Source organism: Ochotona curzoniae, unplaced genomic scaffold, assembly GCF_017591425.1.
Source record: "Ochotona curzoniae isolate NIBS_2020 unplaced genomic scaffold, NIBS_Ocur_1.0 contig_3622, whole genome shotgun sequence".
NCBI classification, from domain to species: domain Eukaryota; kingdom Metazoa; phylum Chordata; class Mammalia; order Lagomorpha; family Ochotonidae; genus Ochotona; species Ochotona curzoniae.
This window is the reverse complement of record NW_024465926.1, coordinates 28,769,267-28,786,475: the sequence shown is the minus strand read 5'-3', so window position 1 is coordinate 28,786,475 and position 17,209 is coordinate 28,769,267. Positions and strand designations below refer to the sequence as shown.

At 39.2% G+C, this 17,209-nt stretch overlaps 1 protein-coding gene across 4 annotated transcripts in view; it reads left to right on the top strand.

Moving 5' to 3' along the window:
* PHKB (phosphorylase kinase regulatory subunit beta) overlaps positions 1 to 17,209 on the top strand; it is a 221,839-nt gene that overhangs the window by 111,432 nt on the left and 93,198 nt on the right. For all 4 annotated transcript variants that reach the window (XM_040982753.1, XM_040982754.1, XM_040982756.1 and 1 more), the window contains one exon: positions 1,879 to 2,037. In XM_040982753.1, the coding sequence (XP_040838687.1) occupies positions 1,879 to 2,037 (159 nt within the window). The remainder of the gene's footprint in view (positions 1 to 1,878; positions 2,038 to 17,209) is intronic.

The following is a 17,209-nucleotide window of genomic DNA, read 5'->3' as shown; positions in this document are numbered from 1 at the left end:
CTTTCCAATACCAGCAGTGACTATTAAGGGAAAATAATTGATGTTCCTGTGTGTCTGGAGAAGTAATTCTCACTGGAGCTCCAAAGATGATGTACTAGATATCATTGGGGTTTGGAAATGGTAAAACTGTAAGAATATATTCTCATGAGTTGACATCTTTGAAGTAAGTTAAAATTAGTAATGTGATTATTAAAACAAAACAAAGATTATTTTTATGAACACAATATAATGTGTAACCTGCAATCATATCCTTGGAAGTATTCCTTTCTTACATGCTGTTATATTCTTTGGGCTTCTCCACAAACATCTTAAAGTAAATACTTCATAGTTAGTCTCACCCTTTTGAATGTTTACAATTCTAAAAGTTGTGGATGAACATTGAATGCCAAAAAATAATAATTTTAAAAGTCAATTATGTATGTGTTTTCCCAGTATTAAATAATAATACAATGTACTTTGTAACTAATGTAACATATGGAATCTCTTTAGTGTTCAAAAGTAGATCATGATGCCTTTGAGGCAGGATGGGTGAATGGATGGAGAGATAGACACACAGATTGCTCACCTACAGCAGAAAATCTGATATGTGGCAAACACTAATAATATCATGTTATAACCAAGTCTTGATAAGATGTCCAAATCATCAGACTTGGGACCAGCACTGTATACAAACACTTTGCCTATTACATCACAGCACTGGCCCTGCAAAAACTACTTTTACCAGGTCAGGTGGCCATCTTAATTACTGACCAACTTTGCTTCATCATGATAATAAAAAATATAGAGCATGGGAGGAGACAGGAAGCTCATGAAACGTGCAATGTGTGTCACAGCATGTTATCCCAGTTGCTCATATGGGAACAAAGATCTACCCATAATGTGGTAAAGGATCTACCTATTAGTAACATGTACTGCCCATGTTAGATAAATATGATGTAAGATTCTACCCCTAGCCCCTGTGTACACAGCTCTCTCAAGTATACCTCAGTTAGCCATCTGATGTATACTTTTTCAGGGGTCAGAAAATCCTACTGTGCTTTGTCTGTGTCCCATCCTCTAATTCTTTCTTGTGTTAATAAGAATCTGGGTCCCTTGCCTCTAACACATTGAGGTGGTGGCTTAATTCCCCACAGGTTTCATCAAGCTCAGGCAATGTTGCTCAGAATATTCTCTTTGTCATAAACATTTTTACTAGTCAGATGCTAGAGACTAGTGGCGAAAGGAAACAAAATTTTGGGGGAAATTGGTTGGTGTATTTTTTTTAGTGAATTAAGTTTACTGTGCACTTAGGTTGCAGAAAGTCTCCTGCAACACATTGTTGTGTCATCCATAGACAAATTACTCGTTTCTCGTTAAAATGTTCGGTTTCTGCAAAGAATCTTTTTAAATGAATTTGCCACAGGACAAAACAGTTTGTATTTTCTTGAATGATACTAACTGAAGGATAAGGGGCTTAATGTTAGCAGTGATTTATTTGCTTGAAGCAGTGTGTCAAGGTTATAGTTCTTCATTGAAGATTACAGTGGATATCTTATTTGTGATGCTTCCACGGACTAACCCTGTGAAAATATCTCCCTATATAGCTCTAAATACTTAAATATTAAACATTTATTTATATTAGTAATGGAGATTATGTGCCCATCACTGGCTAAAGTATAATTTATGATATGTTATCAAATTATTTTAAAAAATCAAAACAATCTCTTTTTAAATAGATAGATTTTTAAAAAGATATTCCATCTTCTTTAGTTGGTCAAGTGTTACCACCTTTACAACCTTTCTCTTTTCCTACTTTCTAATCATTGTAGTTTCTTGAAGGGAAACCTGGAGAGGACACAGATTTGTTATATTTTAAATACTTATTTCTAAACTCTGTAGGATATCCTGTGGTACCCAAGTACTATTATGTGCCAGCTGACTTTGTAGAATATGAAAAAACAAGCCCTGGTAGTCAAAAGCGATTTCCGAGCAATTGTGGCCGTGATGGGAAACTGTTTCTATGGGGACAAGCCCTTTACATCATTGCAAAACTCCTGGGTGAGTGAAGAAACTTTTTTTTTTTTTAACCTCAGTATCAAGCCATTAGTAACTCTGTGTCTTTGCTAATGTTTTTCATGAGTTTAAGAAATGTTTCATTCTATTAAAAAGTCTTGGGGAAATTTTTCTTGGTGTGTAAATTTCCTTGGTATATAATTGTGTTAATGCATTGATTTCATTGGATGATGATGAAGTCAAATAGGTGTATATACCATTATGGTCATTTAGGTGGCTTCATTCAGTAGTTAGATTTCTAGCAGATGTCTGTGGATGCCTTAGTTACTTTTATATGAGGTAATAAAATTCTGATTTAATGTAACAGTCCAGCTTGGTCATGGCTTTGGTAAACCATTTGCTGTAAGGAATCGGTCATCTCAACGTTCTCTTTTCTAATGAATACTTATTGGGAATTTTGTATTAGCTGCCCATTATCCATACATTTTGAAGTTCTCTTTTAGCTTTTTCTATAACTGTAGCTGCACCAGAGTACTTTTAGAAATGCTGCAATTAAAGCAAGTTTGATAAACAGAAAAAAGCATATGTATCATTCTTTGTGAAAATTTGAAATGGTATTAGCATTTGCACAAGAAGAATTGTATCACTTTAGAGCCAAAATTCCTTTAAGGCAAGTAGATTATGAAATAGGCCAATTGTAAACACTGTACCTGCACTAGAAGAACTGCTTTCAGTATGAAATACTGTTATTATCTTTGTTGTTTCTAGAATTATAGCATTATTTCTAAATTTTTGCTACAAGAGTAATCATTTTTGGTTTCTTTTTTTATATTCCATTAGGGAAGAGTATTTCAAAGGCCAGATTTCCAATTTGAGCTTTATACAAATGATATGTAAGAGCTGACAGAAGCTAACTAAAAAAAGGAAAATTAAAATAATGCTATTTTCAATATGCTCCCATGCTGTATTTTCTGATTCTCTGTATATACTTAATACCAATTTAAGAACATGTAGAAACTTTCTCTTGCTCTAAACAGAAAGCTTTTTGACAAGGAATTGATATTATTGATATAGATTTTGTGTTTAGATTTTCCAAAGGGGGAAAAAAGTACACATTAGGTAGTTTCTGTAGAATCCAGTTGAGCGAAAATTTATTTCTGGCCAGCATGTTATTTCTATCACTTGGCACAAATGCCGAGGTAAATGGCATAGATAAACACAAATTAAAATTTTAATATTCAAGGTATAGGTTTCTATATACTATGCTTGGAAATAATAAGTATGTATTTATTCAATGACATTGATTTAATGGACATTTATTTAATGACATTTTTTCTGTGATTCTGAGACTAATAAGACCTGGTACCTGGGACTTGCAATTTGAGATCTACAGCTTATTTTTCCTGCTTTTTGCTGAATTTCTGGCCTGGGGTTAATATAACCAGAAAAAGTGCTGTTTGAACAAAGTATCACGGTTAAATTGACAAGCTTAATGTATAGGAAAGGCAGAATTGATTCTATTGCACATAAATAAATTGAGCTTTAAAAAAAATGAAAAAATGTTTTTGAAAGCATTGGAGCTTGTTTCGAATAAATGTGTTGACTGTAGGCAATATTTCCTCACATTAAGATCAGAATGAGCATAAGTATTACAGTTCATACCTTTATTTCTCTTGCACCACTAGAAAGAACAATGGTAGGGCTTCCTTTAGAGTCAGTTTCCTTTTCTCTGGTGAGCTTCTAAATAAGGCAGTAATTCACTTGCAGAAAGTAGGCTGTTTGCTCTGGTCCCTTTTTGACATGAAAGAAAATGCATATTTATTAGTACTCTGGTCTAGCCTTATGTCATCGGGAGATCAGCTTACTGTCTGAGATGAGGAAGACCTCAGAGGATTCTGTCACTTAGTTGCTCCTCACTATTGTATACTTACTTCCCTCAAGATCCATCAAATGAATACAGATTTTCATTAAGATTCCAGGCTCCACATTTAGTAACAAAGTATATTTTATTCATTAGAGGAAGTTCAGTTGGATATCTTCTGAACATTTTGTGTGCACTTAATTGGATTTACTATTTTTACATGAAATTCTTTTAAAATGTTTTGAATGTATGACACTCATTAACTCAGGCCAGTTTGTATCACAGTGAAATCTAATAGGAATATTTTTGCTGTAAGTATATTTAAAGTGAATGGGTGCACAGCAGAACTATGTGACTTCTATTGATAGAGAAAAAAAAGACATAATATGCGGTTTTCTGAAACAAGGCCTGTACTTTCCTACTGTCCTTTTAAAAGGTAGTTAATTGGAGCAGACAGTGTGGTTCAGTGGGTTGCACCACTGCTTGGAATGCTCATATGCTATCTTGGAGTGTTGGTTCAGACCCAGCTACTTCTCCTTCAAGCTTCCTGGTAATATACATGGCATCTTAGTGGATGATACTCAAATACATGGACCCATGCAACACATATGCAAAATATGTTCTCATTAAATGTTTTAAACAGAGACACTGCCATGTAATTCTAACTGTAAGAATTTTTTCTTCTACACTTGTTACTTTTTCTAATATATATATGCATCTGTGCATTAGTCATTGACATCGATGACACATTCAGCTATTAGTGAAAGATCCTGAATCATTAAAGATGATAAATTTACAATCTGTATAACTTAAAGCAGCTAAGTAGAAGAATTTTTAAAGAATCATTTATTTTTGGGCCCAGCACAGTAGCCTGCTGGCCTAAGGCCTCGCCTTATATGTGCCAGGATCTCATATGGGTGCCAGTTCTAATCCTGGCCGCCCCACTTCCCATCCAGCTCCCTGCTTGTGTCCTGGGAAACCAGTTGAGGATGGCCCAAAGCTTTGGTATCCTGTACCCACATGGGAGGCCCAAAAGAAGCTCCTTGCTCCTTGCTTCAGATTGCTCAGCTCCAGCCATTGCGGCTACTTGGGGGAGTGACTCATGGGACAGAAGATCTTCCTCTCTGTCTCTCCTCCTCCTCTGAATATCTGACTTTATTTATAAGTTTTTATTTATATTTGAAAGGCCGATTTTACAGAGAGAGAATGAGAGAAAGAGAGAGAAGGTCTTCCATCTGCTGGTTCACTTCCCCAGTGGCCACAACAGATGGAATGGAGCCAATCCAAAGCCAGGATGCAGGAATTTCTTCTGTGTCTCTGCTGTTAATGCTGCATCCCAAGGTTTTGGGTGTGGGCAGTCTCCCTGGGCCCTTGCCTGCTACCTAATGGGCATGGGACATCACCTACCTGAAGCACAGCTTCCATCCCTGCACAGGGAATGTGACCTCTGACATGACTGGAAGGTCAAAGGAAATAGACATGCCCTTTAGGCAATCACAGTGTCATTGTTGCATGGGGGGGGGGAGGAGGAGATGCCCTCCTGCCTTCCCCTTCCTTAATCTTGTAACTTGTGCATTATAGAGCAGACATTTCTCAGCAGCTTGTCTCTAGAGGTTCTTAAGGCTAATGATCACTTCACCCTCAGTGACCTTGCAGCCTGCTGGCAGGTTTAAACCCCGAGGTTTGGGTCATCTGTTGCTTTCCCAGGCTATACATGGAGAGCTGGATTAGAAGTGAGGCAACCAGGACATGAGCCAGCATCCTTATTGGGTGCCAGCACCACAAGGCAAAAAATTACTCTGTTGTGCCACCATGTTGGCCTCAACAGAAGAACTTTTTAAGATGAATATTTTAAAGACATTAATATCAAGTGTTAAAACAAGACCTTTTGAATTTAAGCCTGAATTTTTTAGCAATATTAATTAACTGTAAAATTTCCCCTAGTACGCACTAATATTCACAATGAATTTTATGAAGAATATTTTAGGGGATAAGTATTATTTCACTTCCTTAGATGATTTATGTAAGAAACTTTGAAATTGATGAATAGAAAAAACTCATTTTTAATCATTTTAATATATATGTAAAGTTCTCAATTTAATTTTTTAGCACTTGATTTACTCTTCCTTAGAAACTGTTTTAGGTATTATTAACCCCAAACAAAATTGTAGCCATGTGACATAAACTTTTCTGACATAATCATCTTTTTCTCCACTTATTCCCATAGTTTTGCTCTCCTTTTTTCTCTAATCATTTCATTGATTTGAAAGGCAGAGAGCTCCCATCCACTGGGTTGCTCCACAGAGGCCTGCCACAGGCCCAGGCCAGGAGCCTGGATCTCAGCCTGACACTTTGGTTGTCAGTGGCAGAGAACCTGAAGTTGAATCATTGATTGCTGCTTGCCAGGGTGCACATTAGCAGAAATCTCGAATCCAGAGAGGAGGCAGGACTCACACTCCTGTGTGGGTTCTCTGCATCTCAAACAGCATCGTAGCTGCTTTTCTTCTTTGTGTTCTTCCTCTGCCCTAATAGAAAAATCAGGCATTAGGGGATCATGAATTTAGGAACCAGTCAGTTGGGGTTTTAGTACAAGTTTCACCATTTCCTGCACTTAAGAGTTCGAGAATTCTTTTCCATGCACGTCAATTTCCTTATTTTTCTCTTATGAGAATAATCCTGAGGAGATGCACATAAACCACTCACTTTAAGAGTCATACTGATTGAGCATCTCAGATCTGAATATCTGAAATCTAGAATGGTCCAAAGTTCAAATCTTTGAGTGCCAGTAATATGCACACCTGACATGTGCCAAGCTGCCATCAAAATGCAGGTAAACTAAAAATACTGTCTAAAATTACCTTCAGGCTGTACGTATAAGCCATATATGAAGCATGGCTGAATTTGTTTAGAATCAGTTCATCCTCAAGATAGATATCTTGACATATCTTACACAACCCCCCCCCCCCACACACACACACAAGTAGCTCCAAAGTCTGAAACCCTGTGCTCCCAAACCTTTCAAATAAGGGATACTCAACTTGTACATATTAACATGCTTCTTCCACTTCCTATTTTCCTTCTCCCCTTTCTCTCTTTCATAGCTGCCATTTAGGAGATAGAATGTATGAATATATGTTTTACACCTTTCGTGAGGCAGGGAACTCAAGATGCTAACATGCCCACCTTGCAGCTACTCCTAATGCCACTGAACCAATCACGGAAAAGCATGGCTTCCCCAGTTATTGCTTTCTTTATTGTTTAATCTACTCATAGATTCTAATTCTAGTTACTGTCTGTTGGTCAGCTTGATATTCAGTAGCTCTAAAACAAGAGCAATAGGAAATATTTGCCTCTAAAAGCAATGTACTTTTTCTGATATACTACTTCCTGTTTTCAGTGTTTGTAGCTCAGATAATTCCATTTGTGTTTGATTTCATTAATCTCATTTCTTGGCCAAATATCTCACAAAATTAAAAGCAACTAATTAAACCTGCAAGTTGAATGCCAGTTTTTTTTAAAAAGCATTGGTCATCTGTCCCCTAGTGTGTCCGAGGGCATGAGAAACTGAGGTCTTGATTTTCATTGGTCTGTTGACCTCAAATAGAGTAACATGATTTTATTACTGATCAGTTAAAGATACAATGAATAGCTGGGAATGCACAGATACATTTCAACATTGAGGTTGCTAAGAGATTCCTCAGTGGTTACACTCCAGGAAGCTGGAAGCAGAAAATCATTGATTTTTGAGCACTTTCATTATCCTTGTTCGTGGTACCCACATGATTGCCAGTGACCTACCGTGCAATTTCTGTCCAGCAGGCATTATAAACATCTTGAGAGCACATGTAGCATTAAAAGCTTTACGTAAGATGTTCCTTCTTTAGCTTATTTTATCAATAATTGGCCTTCCAAAAATTACGATGTTGTAGTTGAATTATTATTAAGGTTTGGAAATTTGCATGAAAATGATATCATCCCCCATGTTAGTTAAGCTGAATGTCAAAATGATGATGCCTTGAGTCTAAAAAGGCTCTTCACACATTTTGTCATGTTTTTTTTTTTATGTTTGACAATCTTTACATAGTTAATTAGGATAAAAACGTTCAAGGGCTATAGGAAAGTGGGTAAGACTATTATTTCCATATTGTTTCCTTCATGTTAAAAGGGGAGGTATTAAGGGAGAAGGCCCACCCAATTTCCCACCCACCCCAGGGCCCCGGGTGCTCTGAGGTTCTTGCTCAAGTGGTTTTGATAGTTCACCAGTTATGGATTGCTGCCAATCTTGCCACTCCAAGCACTATGAGGTCTTTGAAGAATCCACTGGTTGAGAGAGTCCATCATAGAGTCTCTGTTTGCCCCATATTTCGCTGCCAACATATAGCTAAGATGGTTGGTTGACCTGTTCTGTCTTCTCTCTTTTCTTGGTTAGGGTTCTGAGTCCAGCATTTCGATTGGGGAGCTCTCCAAAGAAACTTTGTCTGAGGTGTTCTCAAACCAGATTCTTGTATGTGCTAGCAAGTACAGGGCCCGGCACAATACATCACCCTGATCAGCTGGTGATTGTGATCCCTGAGTTGGTTCTGTTTTCAGCCCCAAATTCCACTGGAACCAATGGGTGCTGCAGTCCAGCCTGGTTCTGCCCAGCACATACTCGGCCCACGCATAAACCAGTGGGAGCTACAGCCTAGTTGGAGCGACCCACAGTAACCCCCACCAGGCCCGCCCCCTACCCTGGTTTGCCAGTATGTGTAGCGGTAGTCCAGTCTGTCCCACACCCCATTCCACCCAAGCTGCTGTCCTGGTTTTCCTGCCCTCCCATGAAAGTGGTAACCCAAGAGGGATGAGCCCCCTATTTCCCTCCCAGGCCTCTCCCACTCCCGGATTATGCACTCTCCAGGTAGTTCTGTGGTTTGACATGACAGAATTAGACCCCAGTGCCAGCTTCTGCCAGTTGATGCTGTGGCTAAGCCCAATCAACCCTCACCCACTCTAATTTTGTTTGCACCAGTAGGAATAATCAGCCCAGCCTGGCTTTTGCCTGCTCTAGTTCACATTAGGCATACAGGTGTTGTAGCCCTGCCTAGTCTGGTCTGCCCCATCCCAGCTCATGCTCTCCAGTGGGAGTAGCTGTCCAGCAAGGGAACCCCAACCCTATATTACCTTGCTGGCTCTGCCCTCTCCCTTCCTGGTTCTGACGCGTGCTGGTTGGGCCCATGGTCATATCCGGCACAGGCAACCTCACCTTGGCATTCCATATTGTGCAGTAGTTTTGGTTGCGACCAAACCCAGCTTGACCCACACTGTTCTGGTGCTTGGATTTTGCAGTGGATGATGTGAATAGATTCAGCCTGGTCTTCCCCTGACCCATGCCGAATGTATGCCATTGGGTAACTTTCCATGGCCTGTTCTGGGCCGTTTCCTATCATGTTTCTTGCACTTACCTACCTGCCGGGTCTGTGTCCTGCCAGAGGAGTTGCCCAGGCTCCTCCATCAGAACCTCTCCCAGTGCTAGATTTTGTGCATACCAGTGGTTCCATGAGCCACCCTACTCAGTTCACCTCCTGTCTTAGCAGGAACAGTGGCTTTTCCTGACTGGCCTTCAACCCAAACTGGTTCTTGCTGTTGGATGTTTCAGCCCAGCCATGGCTCGTCCATACCCACATACAGCTCACACATGGCTCAGTAGGGGGTTGAGACCTTGCCTAGTCCATCGCACATCTACCCTGGTCCTCTAGGACACCAGAGGATGTTGGAGTCTGGCCCGGCTCGGTGCATCGAATCCCAGTCCACACTTGTGCCAAGGGAGACTGCAACCATTTCCAGTTCAGAATGCAGCCCCCATTCCAGCCCACGTGCCCCCTGGTGGGAACCTCAACCCAGCTAGGGTGTCCCCTTAGCTCCCCAGCCAGGCCTGTTCCCAGCCATAGATCATGTGCATGCCAGTGGTTGCTCTGACTCAGCTTGGCTCAGCCCCTCACCTGTCCCGACCTCTGCCTTAGACACTGTGGCTTAGTGTCCCTGTCTCACGCAGTCCAGTATGTGCAAGAACCTAGCTTGGCATGACCTGTGCTCCGTCCTGGTCTCTAGTTTCGCTTGGGCTAAGGTTTGCTCAGTCCTGCCTGGTCCACCCTGTTCCATTACCAATTCACACATTTGCCAGCTGTTGGAGCTACTTTGCCCAGTTCGTCTGACCCCCCCAGGTCTGGACCACATGTTCACCAGTGGGAGCTATGGCTTGCCAAGGGAGTTTCCCAAGTTCCTCCACTTAATCCACTCCCAGACCCAGTTCTCATACATGCCATTGGGTTTTAGGCCAGTGCCTGGCGAAGTCACAGGACGGGGCGTGTCATATGTTTTCACAGAAATGACTGTAATGGTGCATCTGATTCTATACTCTTTAACAACAAAAGGAAAAACTTTATTTCAGAGGCAGAAAAAGAGAGAATCAGATAGAAACACTGAGTGCCCATTCTCTAATTGATTCCCCAAATGCCCACAGCAGCTGGTCAAAGCTAAAGCTGGGGGGGACCTGGAGTTTAAACCAGACCTCCCAGAAGGATATCAGGAACCCCATTACTTGATCCATCACTGTTGCTACCCAGGGTCTACATTGGCAAGAATCTAAAATCAGGAGCTAGAGCCAGGAATTGAAGCCAGATGTCCCACTGTGAGATGTTGGAGATCTTAGCTGCTAGGCTCAAGGACCTGCTTCTCATCCTCTGTGTTTTACAGATATTATCGTAAGTCATCGTCATAACTTCTTTGTATGATGGCTGCAGAGTGTTACTTAAGAAGAAAGTTGAAACCTGCAGGAGTTTAGCAGTTAGCTCACAGTCACGCAACTCATGACTGACAGTATTTATTGGTTAATTTGGAAGTCTACAGGGTGTTTATATCACCTAAAACCTCCATGTCACTAAATAGTTTATCTGAACACAAAAGCAAGAATGATCTGATAGAATGTTAAGTAACATTTTCTTTTCAATTGCATGGTAGCATTTAATCCTTAAAAGTTAATCTCTGTTGTCTAATTGAATCAAACAATGAAATATAAAAATGTGAAATATTGTGTTGTAACATGATTCATGTTTTACATTTTCTTTTCCCCCAAGCATTTCATAATTTCATGATGTGTTTTTTAATATGTATGTTGCGAACCTTTGTATTACTGCAGCTTAGAACCTGATAGGCTTTGAAACACATACTTTTACTGTGAGAGTTATCTGTTGCACCTAGTTTATTTTGTCTCATACAGTTTTGGTGCCATAACTTAAAAAAAATTGATCTTTAAAATTTCCTTTATATGGTCATGTCATTAGAGAAGCAAATGCTTCATAAATTTATTTGCCCTGACATTTACTGTTTGAGATGAATATGGGATATATTTTGTAAACCTTTCCATGTGTGATGAAAATGCAAATAATAATACTTATTTTCTAAATTTAAAGAAATGAACCCTTACTTGTAGAATTAGCTGATTATCTTTGAGTTTGATACTCCCATTGTATATGTAGAAAGCTCTCTTATTCTTGCTGTTTTGTTTGCATTTTAAATATACTGTTGTAGGTGAAGTATATTATTACAGGCTTACCACAGTTCACCAAAAACACCAAGGTTACTGAACTGACACAATGAGGACCTCAGTTTTCCCCCATGAGGAATGAAAAACAATGCAGTATGATGAGGGGTGGGGAGTAGGAGAGGAAGGACAGGTGTTTCATCTAACCTAGTCTTGTAAGGATCCACTTTAACTGTTATTCAAATTAAGATGTTCATTATGGGAGTTAGTTCTAAATTTGTTAACAGGTTTCTTTGCTTAATTTGATAAGTCTGTTAAATGCTACTGTTTTCTAGATGTTGTGCTAGGACTCAGCAATAAATATGAACTTTGTAGCCCATGGGATTATATGAGAGTTCTTTAAAAATACTTGTGGAAAATAGAATTAAAAGATAAGTTTATTGTGTTATAAAAATTTTAATTTTTGAATATAGGAGTCTTTGAAAAAGCTCAGTGAGAATGCATATTATGATGAAAAACAATGCACATATTCTAAGATGCTTTTTTATCAATGTTAATTTTTCCTTTTAATAGCATTTTGCATAAACTTTTTAAATTTATTTGTAAATAGACATGTATTGCAGTATTAAGCCAGAAGTATCATACAGAAAACAATTGATGAAATGCAAAAAATAGCTTTTGAAACAGTGCATTAACTTGTTCATGTCAATTTTAATAAATTAGCATTTGTACTTTCCAAGCAGTTATGGCTTTTTTATTTATTTATCACCATTTATATATGACAAAATAATGATAAAATTTCATCTTTGTTGTCTGAGATTGAAATAGTAACAGTAGAAAAATGTATGTATTGGTTTGGGCAATTTTTTCTCATCTCAGTGATCATACAAATGAGACACAAAAAATGATTTGTTGCTTATGTAGAACATCAGTGTACTAATCAACCCAGCATCGTGACCAAACTGCAATTATAAACTGAATTTACGTGTGGATATGTGCCATAGTTAAGCCTATAATGGGCTGATTTACATTTTGCAAAAAAATAAATATTTTTCAAAGAGAAGGAGAAAATCACCTATAATAAGCAACCTGATTTGGATTGAAAAATTGAGCATATCAAGGTCTATTTTGCTCATTCATTCCTCCTCCTGGTGTTTTCTTTGCAGAGTTACATAGCGTGTCAGAGGGCAGCATTGGCATGTGCTTAAGGGCACATATTCTAGAACACACTATCTCAGCTCCGCAGGTGCAAGCCACGAGCCCTTTGCAGCCACACTCAGTGCCCCTGTTTTGTCATCTATAAACTGATCATGTTGTTGGGAGATTAATGGATTAACATATGGGAAGTGCTTCCTGTCAGGAATGTAATAAACACTCGAGTGCTGCTGCTAGTACAGGCAGCTTCTGCTCCTCCTCCTTTGTCTTGTTAGCCTACACTTCATATTTTTTACTTGTTATTAAAAGATCATCTTTCTTGGTGGTTTAGTCTATTGAGTAACATTGTTGAATTGCCTGGAAGGTACCCCAGAGTTGAAATATAATGTAGAAATACTCCCAAAGCTACAAAGGATTTTATAACCATTCACTCGATACTCAGTTTTGTAGATTTACTGTCTAAAAGCAGAGCATTGGGGGTTTTTGTTTGGCCTAGTAATTAAGCAGCCAGCTGGGATGCCCTAACCCCTATTAGAATGCTCAGCACTAGTCCCAGCTCTGTACTGAATTTCAGTTTCCTGCCAATGGGAACCCTGGGAGGCAACAGGTTATAGCTCCAGTTTGAGTTGCTATCTTTCACATGGGAAACCGTTTGAGATCCTGGCTTCTGGCTTCATTCAACCTGTCCTGGACTTTGTAGGTATTTGAGGAGTGACCCAGTGAATAAAATTGTGTATACTCCTTGTCTTTGTCTCTGGGATGAATACATTGTTCAAAATAAAAAATATATAGTACTTAGATAAAACGTGCAACATGAGCTGTAATTTTTTTTTTAAGTTTTTGTGTTTACTTGAGAGGTAGAGGAAGAATGAGAGAGCGAGCAAATTCCTATCTACTGGTCCACTCCTGAGATTCCTGTTGGAGCTGAAAGCAGGAGTCAGGAGCCAGGCGCCATGAGCCAGGAACCAGGAGCCAGGAGCCAGGAACCAGGAGCCAGGAGCCAGGAGCCAGGCGCCAGGAGACAGGAGCCAGGAGCCAGGAGCCAGGAACCAGGAGCCAGGAGCCGGCAGCCAGGAACCAGGAACCAGGAGCCAGGAACCAGGAGCCAGGCGCCAGGAGACAGGAGACAGGAGCCAGGAACCAGGAGCCAGGAGACAGGAGCCAGGAACTCAATCTAGGTCTCTCATTTTGGTGGCAGAATCCCAAGTGCCATGAGCCATTGTCATCTCCCCCCAAGTTCTGTATTTGCAGAAAGGCATGTTTTCAGTGCCTGGTTATCAAACTCAGGCATTCTGATATGGACATGATCCAGGTAACCTCTAGGTCAGGGATGGGGAGATTTTTTTCCTGCTAAGGTTATTTTGGGTATTTATAACATCATTTATAACATGGGCCATACAAAACTATCCATTTAAAAATTATCCTGCTCTAAGGATATATAGATTTGATGAATTTTGAGTCCTGCCTGTGGTTGCCTTGGCAGGGTAACAACGGAGAAGTTTATGGGCTTCATATGGCTTGCAGGATGAACATTCCTTACCCCTGTACCACTTAACCTAAAAGCACTATTTCTACTAGTTTTATTGAGGTATAACTAACATGTCATACATTTCATCAATTTAAAGTTTACTATTTACTGACATTTAACATAATTACATAGAGTTATGCAACCATGATCAGAAACAAATTTTGAAACAATTTCATTATCCTGCAAGAAGACAGCCTTCGGTGTTGCAATCACTCCCTATTTTTCTCTCATTATTACACTCTTTCTTTTGGTACTAGACAATTATTAATCTACTTTCTATTCCTTTGGATTTTCCTATTTTGGTCATTGTATATACTTTGAATTGTAGGTGCAGTGTGTAGCCTTTTGTTTCTTGCTTGTCTATTGCATAGAATGTGCTTGATGTTCATCTAAGTATAGCCTATGTTAGCACTTCACCACGTTTTTATTTAGTCATGCAGCAGTGAGTAGAAATTAAAGTTATCACCATTTAAAGAGTATTATGAATGACGCTGCTATGAACTTTCATATAAACATAACTGCTTGACACATCTGTTTCTCTTGAATATATACCTGGAAAAAGAATTGATTAGTCACTTGCTGACTGACTCTTAGATTTAATATTTTGAGTAACTCTCAAGCTATTTTCCAAACCAATTGTATAAATTTTCTTTTCTACCAACACCATATGGGGATTCAAATACTTGTTCTTACCTGTTTAATTGTATCTATCCATATAGCAGGAACATGTATTGCATTAGGTTTTGATTAGCATTCCCCAAGTGATTATTGTTGCTGAGTATCATTTCATGTGTATATTGCTCATTAACTTCTCTAAAGAAATTTCTATTTAGACAGTAGAACTGTTTCTTGTTTAATTGATTGATCAATTTTAGAGAAAGACAGATTCCCATTGGTGGTTTGCTTACCAAAAGCCACAAGGCCACAGGACTGGGAGCTAGAAATTTGATCCAGGTCTCCCTTGCAGAAAATAGAAACCCAGTTTACTTGAGCAGTGGTTGCTGTCTCTAATTCATGTTAGCAGGAAGTTACAATCTAGAGCCTGAGATGGGAATGAATCTAGGCATTTCAGTGTAGGCTGTAGAAAGTCTAACTAGCATCTTAACTGCTAGGCCACATGCCTGCCACGGAGAAATTGGGATTTTTATTATTGAGTTGTGAACATTCCCTATATATTCTGTATACAAATCTCTTACATGATATATATTTACAAGTATTTTCTCTCATACTTTGGGCTGTCATTCTCTTCTTTATGGTATTCTAAAAGGTACAAAAGGTTGTAATTCTGACAAAATTCTAACCAATCTATTTTCTTATGCTCTGATATGGCAGATTTGTATATTGTTTTCTTTTGAGTGAAGTTTAATGTAGATGTCTGTTATGTTTAGTTGGTTTTAATATTGTGCAAATACATACTTAAACATATTTTTATACTTTAATGATACATAGTTAATTATGCAGATATGTAGGGAACAATGTGACTTTAATCTGGAAAAAAGATATTTATTTGTTTGAAAATCAAAGTTACAGAGTGAGGAAGATACAGAAAAAGATCTTCCATCCACTGGTTCACTCCCCAAATGGCCTCAACCAGGAGTGAGGTGCTTCCTCCTGGTCTCCCATATGGGTGACAGGAGCCCAGCTACCCGGGCCATCTGCTGTTTTTCCCAGGTCATTATCAGGGAGCTGGATCTGATGTGGTGTAGCCAGGACACAAACCAGTGCCCCATTGGGATGCTGATATGGCAGGTGGCACCTTTCCTACTATGCCACAGTGCCAGCTCCAACAGTGTGACTTTTGTACACATATTGGACAGTGTGGGTTAATCAGACCAGAGTAACTGGTATAGCTATTTCTTTGTTTTGGGAATATTCATATATGTTTCTGCTAGCTATTTTAATATGTTCAATTGTTGTCAACCACAGCTACCCTACTATGCTATGAAACATAAGAAATTAATTCTTCTCATCCAACTTAACCCTTGTGCCCATGAAGTATCTTCCTCCTCTCCCCCTGCTTCACACTGTGTAGCTGGCTCTGGTAATCACTATTCTAGTTTCAACTTCTGAACTTCTTAGTTTACACATTAAAAGAGAACATGCAGTATTTGTCTTTGCATGCCTGGCTTATTTAACTTTTCATTCTTATTTCTTATTTTATGTCTTTTTTTTTAGATTTTATTTATTTTTATTACAAAGTCAGATACACAGAGAGGAGGAGAGACAGAGAGGAAGATCTTCTGTCCAATGATTCACTCTCCAAGTGACAGCAGCGGCCTGTGCTGCGTCAATCCAAAGCCGGGAACCAGGAACTTCTTCTGGGTCTCCCACATGAGTGCAGGGTCCCAAAGCATGGGCCGTCTTCGACTGCTTTCCCAGACCACAAGCAGGGAGCTGGATGGGAAGTGGAGCTGCTGGGATTAGAACCAGCGCCCATATGGGATTCTGGCATGTTCAAGGCAAGGATTTTAGCCACTAGGCCACGCCACCAGGCCCACTTCTTTTTATTATTATCATTTTATGATATAGTTCTATAGGCCCGGGATTTCCCTTAACCTCTCCACAATCCACCCCACTGAGTTCCCCTATATAGTTACTATAGTATAGTTCTTCATAGACAGTCATATGTCCATCAATGCAGGCATGGGCAATGGCAGAGAGTAGTACAGCCTCCTATTATCAAGATATAATAAACAGTTTCATTCGAGTCCATCTTTGTCTGGAAGTGGAGATGCATACTGCATTGTATCCTCACATCTGGATATGACAGTCTCCATTACACTGTTAAATCCCCTTAAGTGAAAAGCCACAAAACAAATTCAACAACAGGAAGAAAAAAAAAATAACAACACCATGAAGTTAAATAACATGCTACTGGATATGATAGTCTCCATTACACAGTTACTATACATCCCCTTAAATGAAAAGCCACAAAATAAAACCAACAACAGCAAGAAAAAAGATCAAATCAGCAACACCATGAAGTTGAATAACATGCTACTGAATGACTCATGTGTCACTAGTTCCATCCGTGAAGCTATATTTGACAGAATCTCATCATTTTATGGCTGGATAATATATATTGTTGTATAAATAAGATATACCACATTTTCTTTCTCCATTAATTTGTTAATAGACACTTACTTTGGTTCTA